Source organism: Gastrolobium bilobum, unplaced genomic scaffold (genome assembly GCF_033153095.1).
Source record: "Gastrolobium bilobum isolate Gb01-03AN ecotype WA unplaced genomic scaffold, APGP_CSIRO_Gbil_v1 utg6021, whole genome shotgun sequence".
NCBI lineage: Eukaryota > Viridiplantae > Streptophyta > Magnoliopsida > Fabales > Fabaceae > Gastrolobium > Gastrolobium bilobum.
The window spans coordinates 238,611-246,215 of NW_026899147.1; the positions used below are offsets into that span (position 1 = coordinate 238,611).

At 36.4% G+C, this 7,605-nt stretch overlaps 1 protein-coding gene across 1 annotated transcript; it reads left to right on the forward strand.

Moving 5' to 3' along the window:
* Positions 1-1,587: 1,587 nt before the first annotated feature.
* On the forward strand, positions 1,588-5,355 carry LOC133287640 (probable glycerol-3-phosphate acyltransferase 8). The gene is made up of 3 exons (XM_061485291.1): positions 1,588-1,944; positions 2,052-2,364; positions 4,244-5,355. The coding sequence occupies exons 1-3, from the start codon at positions 1,622-1,624 to the stop codon at positions 5,120-5,122; spliced, it is 1,515 nt and encodes a 504-aa protein (XP_061341275.1). The 5' UTR covers positions 1,588-1,621; the 3' UTR covers positions 5,123-5,355.
* The last annotated feature ends 2,250 nt before the right edge of the window (positions 5,356-7,605 follow it).

The window sequence follows — 7,605 nt, forward strand, 5'->3', positions numbered from 1 at the left end:
CTGTTGAAACCGACCAACCAACAAAAAGTACATTTAAGAAGGGCAGGTCATCGAACTTAAACCAATTTATGCATGGACTTCGCTCAACCACCACCATATTTGACAAACAACATTAACTGATGTGTGCCCCATTTATACACTTGTGAAGTTGTGACTTGTCCACTGTTTGATAAAGTTTATCATCAACACTTAGTAGTCTTGAGTTAGACGTTCTTCTAGATACACAATTATGTTAAATTGGCAGGAGAGCTTTGCCGTGGTTGTGATATTTTCCGACTCGACTGTGTTAGTAAATTAATCGATGAATTCAGTATTCTTCAACTCGATCGGATTAGTAGATTAATAGATGAATCCAATGTTATTAAACTTGGATCAATCATAGATTTGATTGAGATACTGAGTCATCAAATTGAGGTACACAATCAATTGATGACTGATTGAACCGTTTGAATTTAATTTATATAAAGATATATAATAAATGGATAATTATATTCTTATGTCACATGAACATATTTTTGTCTCATGCACACTCAACTTAAGGTGAGGCCCATCAAAGGAAAGAATAAAAAAAAAAAAGAACAACACAACTACCATGTGTATATAGGAGACAACAAAATTTTTCTGTCGCAGAAGACTAATATTGCCCATATTAAATATATAAATTGAAATAATATGCAATTAAAATAACATAGTTTCATGGTTAACATTTCACTTCCTTTTTCTTAGAAGCTAAGTTTAAACTTCATGAGTGTAATTGTGGTGAAATATTTTGTTTCAATTTTTAAGAACCAGTTCTAAAATAGTTAAAAATGAAATTTTATGTAAAAATGAAAAGGCATAAAAATTGTGAAATGTAAAATTTTAATATGATTTTTTTAATAAAAAATCATAAAAATGTAAAAGCGCTTGAAATATTAATAATTTTTTTGATAAAAAATAATAAAAACATAAAAAAAAATTATAATAATAAATTGAGATTTTAACTATATAATTAGCACCAGTTTGATTTTTCGATACAACTGGTCGAATCTACTTAAACCAGGATAAATCGATGGAAAATTTAAAAAATAAAATTATCATGAACCTCAAAATATACATCATTAGCTTAAACTTATACTGATTTTAAATTCATAGCAATTTCAAACTAAGACTATGGTATGCGTAAAAATGTAAATGTATCTAAGGTAAATGGTTAAAATTTAGGACTGATAAATATGTTGAGAGTATTCAAAAAAAAAAAAACTTCCTACCTTGTTTTCATGTTTATTAATTCTTTATTACAATGATATAGCTTAAAATACCAAAAAGATATTAATTGAAATTTGGTATTTATTATCACATATGGAGTTGACTTGAGAGAAAATTAATTAAATAAATATGGTTTAGTTTTCCAAAGACCAAGACGGCAATGTTATTTATGTGTCTCAGTTTTTCACTCAACGCTCAACAACTTTTGCATGATGAAGGCCAATAATATAACCGCCAGAACTTTGGCAGGGGTAAATTCGTAATTTGAAGTTGCAAAAATTACATTTAAAACCCAACGTTCCCTCTTCCTCCTCTCTCACACTCTCTCTCTGTCTGCAAAACGAGCTGCACAGCTGTCACACCGTAACAGAAAATGGCAGCGGCGAAACCGAAACGTAACTTCCCGCCGATAACCGAATGTAACGGAGCGACGTCGTCGTCGCAGCCGGAGTCCATCGCCGCAGACCTCGACGGCACGCTCCTCATCTCACGGAGCTCATTTCCGTACTTCATGCTCGTCGCCGTCGAAGCCGGAAGCCTCCTCCGCGGCCTCATCCTCCTCCTCTCCATCCCCTTCGTCATTGTCGCTTACCTTTTTATCTCAGAAGCTATCGGAATCCAGATCCTCATCTTTATCTCCTTCGCCGGTCTCAAAATCCGTGACATCGAACTCGCTTCACGCGCGGTGCTTCCAAGGTACTCACTCACTCGCTTACTCTCGACTAGATAATTCGGATTCTGGATTTGAATCGTTAGGTTTTTTTTCTGTTCTGAACTGCGAGTTTGTGTGTGCGTGCGTGTAGGTTTTATGCTGCGGACGTGAGGAGAGAGAGCTTCGAGGTGTTCGACCGGTGCAAGAGGAAGGTGGTGGTGACGGCGAACCCGACGGTGATGGTGGAACCGTTCGTGAGGGACTTTCTTGGCGGTGACAAGGTGCTGGGAACGGAGATCGAGGTGAACCCTAAGACCAAGAAGGCTACGGGATTCGTGAAGAAGCCTGGTGTTCTTGTGGGGAAGCTGAAGCGCTTGGCGATTTTGAAAGAGTTCGGTGAGGATTTGCCTGAAATTGGAATCGGAGATCGTAAAACTGACCACGATTTCATGTCTATTTGCAAGGTTTGGCTTCTCATAATTACTTATTTTCAAGTTTTATATATAGGATTTTGGTGATTTTGGTTATTGTTGAATCAGTTTGATATTAGTGATAAGTCATTTCCCTTATTGATTAGTAAGCATCATTATTACTATTTTAAACTATTAAGGAATGAAGAATTTGTTTCTGATAATATGTTATCAGTCCCTAATTAATGTAAATATTTTATAAATTACTAATCAAGTCATCATTAAGATGTTAAAATGTTGCAAAAATGTTAATATACAAATAAATTCACCAATTATTAAGAAAAAAATTCATAATATGTTTTTTAAGCCTTATTATTTTTAATGTAAAACTAACTCACATAATAGGTAATTTTCTTGAATATCTGTATGGAACAGTTGAAAAGCACATTGTACTGTTTTTTACTCGATTGAATTAGAATAAAAGTGGATTGGAAAATCGATCATAGAAGAATGATATGCGTAGGGTCATTCCTTAGAAACATTTCTTTATTTTTTTTAATTGCGCGCGAATTGTATGCTTTGATTGCGTGCCTGTTGTGTAATGCATGGTATAGTTGCACAAGTTAATTACAATATGTATATATATGATCATGCATTATGTATACTATTAATCCATTAATTAATTAATTTGGTTTCCGTCTTAGACAACATAATCAAATTAATGACAGTACGTAGTTGTGACATTTTCTTCCAAACTTTGCGTTGAAAAGCGTAATGACCTGTTTTGCTTCAGAGCAATTAATATATTCATATATTAGATTAGATTAGATAACTTAAGAAGTAATTGACTAATTAAAAAAAAAAGATGTGGGACTTGGCATGTGGAGTCCTTCATTTTTTTTTTTTTTGGACTTATGTGAATAATCAACGTATCATGCAAATCAACAATTTTCTGGGTTAAAGTGTGGGGCTGCTGAACCGTGGGCGCGCTTGATAGCCAAGGTAACGCAATGGTGTAGGATCAATAATTTAATAGCGTGTCTTTGGGGCATGAAAGCAGCAGCATTAACTTCTGCGGTTGAGTCGTGAATGCAATTTTTTTTTTCAACCAGGAATTGTAGTCCAAAACCCAACGGGACCCACCGTATTAACCATCCCCAACTAACTGCTTGCATATACTTTTTTTGTGGTCCATTCATACTTCATACTGTAAAGCAGGGTTTATTACGGTCGTGGTCCTTTCGTGTTTCATACTGTTTAGGTAGGAAGTTGCTACCTACAATTTTTTTTTTAATTAATGCAGTCATGGTTTGTGAACTCACATTCACGCACCCACCCACAAGCAAGTGCTTAGCGTACATGCAATTGACCCAAGAACTTAATCTCCAATGTGAGTTTGTACTAATGTGAAAGTAAGAACTTAATCTCCAAAGAAAAGGTAGATGTGACTATAAGTGATGCAATCTTTAACTTGCTTCGCCCTTCTTTAATTCATCAAACGAGTTCACAGCATCATATTACTATCATAATTGTTTTGGTTTATTCAATTTTCATTTATCATGGAGCTAATTTGTTTAAGGATAATACTTTTCTTATGTTGCGTAAGAAAAATACTATCTCACGTACTCACATTTTTTAAATGGGTTTTACAAAAAAAAAATTCCCTCCCACCTTCAATTTTTTTTCTCTATTATTGTTTGGATAGGAAATAATATTTTTCTTATTTAAAAAGTATTACCCTATGTTTATTGGATACAAACACTATTGTCTTTGGGTGAACGTTGATTCTTTTTAATCACAATGTTACTTTTACTTTTATTATATTTATCATGATACGCAATTGACGAGATAGTCTTATATATGATATGATGCAAAAAGTCCTATACTTCTAAATTATTATCTAATAATTAATAATAATGGTGATGAATAACAGGAAGGGTACATGGTGCCCCCCAGCCAATCAGCAAAACCAGTTCCACAAGACCGTCTCAAGAGCCGGCTCATCTTCCACGACGGCCGCTTCGTGCAGCGCCCAGACCCACTGAACGCCATAATCACCTTCACGTGGCTCCCCTTCGGCTTCATCCTCTCCATCATCAGGGTCTACTTCAACCTCCCTCTACCAGAACGCATTGTGCGCTACACCTACGAAATGCTGGGCATCAAGCTCGTCATCCGCGGCCACCGTCCACCGCCTCCGTCCCCGGGAACCCCCGGCAACCTATACGTCTGCAACCACCGCACCGCCCTCGACCCCATCATCATCGCCATTGCTCTAGGCCGCAAGGTCTCCTGCGTCACCTACAGCGTCAGCAAGCTCTCCCGCTTCCTCTCGCCGATCCCCGCCGTGGCCCTCACCCGCGACCGTGCGGCCGACGCAGCCCGCATCAAGGAGCTCCTCCAGAAGGGTGACCTCGTGGTGTGCCCGGAGGGCACCACGTGTCGTGAGCCATTCTTGCTGCGGTTCAGTGCTCTGTTCGCTGAACTAAGCGATAGGATCGTGCCCGTGGCTGTTGACTGCAAGCAGAACATGTTTTATGGGACCACCGTGCGTGGGGTCAAGTTCTGGGACCCTTACTTCTTCTTCATGAATCCTAGACCTGTTTACGAGGCTACCTTCCTTGACCGATTGCCGGAGACGATGTCGTGTAAGGCTGGGGGGAAGTCGTCCATTGAGGTGGCGAATCACGTGCAGAAGGTGTTGGGGGATGTGCTTGGGTTTGAATGCACCGGGTTGACTAGGAAAGATAAGTACATGTTGCTGGGAGGGAATGATGGGAAGGTGGAGTCCATGTACAGTGCCAAGAAATGAAATAATAAACATATGGAAGGAGATTCCACTCTCTTGTGGTTTGGAAGAATCTAGTGAGGGGTATTGTTGTGGTTGGATTGTTTGAGAGTTGGTTGATATAGAAAAAGGTTAGTATAAAATACCAATTGGTGTTTTAGGTGAACCCTCTGAGATTGGATTTTTATTATGAATTACTAATGATTTAAGTGTTTACAATGTTAATGCAAACTTTCTTTATGTGACTTTTTATTTTTTTGGGTTACTCATTCATTTAATGTCATTGGGATTAGTTAGCACTTAGCACCTTTAACCCTTGATTCGTCAATTCACTTTCAGCTTTTTTTGCCATGAATCCCATGATGGATGTCATACGTATCTGATTAGTTGTATTCACGCGCATCTCGTTTTGAAACCCTAAATTGGCCGATGAAAATAGAGGAAAAAACAAGCACTACAACAACAATGTACATATGGGGAGCCATTTCTTTAGAACTTTGCAATCACTGAGTCTTTTTTTATCATTTGGTAAAATTAATTCAATTTATTTTAGATAAAAAATGACGCTTTCAAAATTTTAATTTTTTTCAAATCAAGGGAACTGAATAAGTGGAAAGGAAAGGGCCTTGATTTGATCCCTACATGCTACTTTTACGAGGGATTTAAAAATCTCCATCCCTAATCTGTCCCGCACTCCGGATTAGTCTCATAATCGACTCAAAAAGTCAAAACTTGTAGGGATATTAAGGGGAGCCAACTCGCCTCAAAAAGGTAATTAGGGTTGGGTCAACTAAAAAAAAATAGTGCTTTCAAAGTTTTAATATCATTTAATATAAATATTTTATTTTTATTTCATATAATTTTCAAATAATAAACTATTAGGACCGATGAACATAATAATAATTGCGAATATAATTAAACTAAATACCTTAAAATAATAATTACGATGGATAGTTATTTTGTTGTGTGCAAATAACAACAAAATCTACTCATGCAAGTGCATATATTATCAATAAGTAATATAGGATGAGTAAATAGTATAAATAAATAGAGTAAATAGCCACACCAAAAAAATTTAGAGTAAATAGTATTATTAAAAGGGAAAAGTGTTTATCCTTTTAAATGACACAACTTATATATTTTCATTCTCTCAAATAGATGGGACCCACATCTTTTTTTTTCAACTCTCTCTCCTTATTTATCTATCTCTTTCTCTATTTTAAAATGACACAATTTTACATCCTTTAAAATGACACAACTTTACATCCTTTAAAATGACACACATTTTTTCCTTATTAAAATTGGCCTAACTCGATCCTTTAGACTGTTTGAATCGGGAATCGAACCATTAATTGGTTCAATTCAATCAATTAACTGATTATGCATACAACCCGGTCAAAAACTGTGCTAACCCGATACCGGTTTGTTAATTGAACCAAATTTTAAAAATTGTGACAAAATATTTTATTACAATTGTACTTATGTGACTTGTAAGAACCCGTACCGTTAATTTAGGAATTTAAATTAATTAAATGTAAAATTAGGAAATAATTTCATGATTTACCCTAATAATTATGGTAAGTGATTAATAATGTTGAAATTCGCTTTTCTGACGAAAAGTGCAGATATCGGTTCTGCCTCACGGTATAAATGCGTATCGATGAAGTATCCCGAAAAGTTATGAAAAGTGTGTATTGTAACACCCCGTATATATATCAGGTAATGTTATCATAATATCGTATTAAGTTGCGCTTAATTAAAATGCGGAATTACTTTTTCTTTTCAATTATGATGCCATTAACATTACCAATTTGCTTAATAATCAATTAAAAAAACATCGCCTGTATGTAATTGCAATAAAACAGCTAACTGAAATACCTCATAACATAGATAATATAAGTGTGGCTCTAGTCACGAAACTACAACAACGTAGACCGGACCATCTAACAGTTTATACAACTCCAAACTACAAGTATTAACAGAAAGTGTCATGGACAATCCCCATGCTCACTCAAATAAGGCAACATGCCCAACATCAGTCTCAACAACAACATATCATAAATAGCGGAAAACATAAACAGCATCAATATCCAGTCATGCTAACATAAGCAGTAAAACATAATCAGCTAAGCTCCGGCCTCCTGCCGCCTGAGGCATCAGTACCCATACTACCTGATCCTGAAATAAGCATTCCCCAAACGTGGGGTAAGATCTCTAATCTAGAAATCTCAGTAAGTCAGTGAGTCCTCAAGGATCTTCCACCCCAAGCTCACTTACATGTGCAATGTAAGTTCGAAAACAGTTTATCATTTATCATTTCTAAAACAATGCAATGCAGCAGATAATCATGCCATGTGTGTCAATACTAATCTACTGGCCAGAGACAGTGCATGTATACGTCTATCACCTACACACTGTGCAAGTACCACTTGCATTCATCCCGGTACACCGTCTTGTATGGCGCTACATACTCAGGCTTCCCGTCAAGATGAAACAACACATGCATA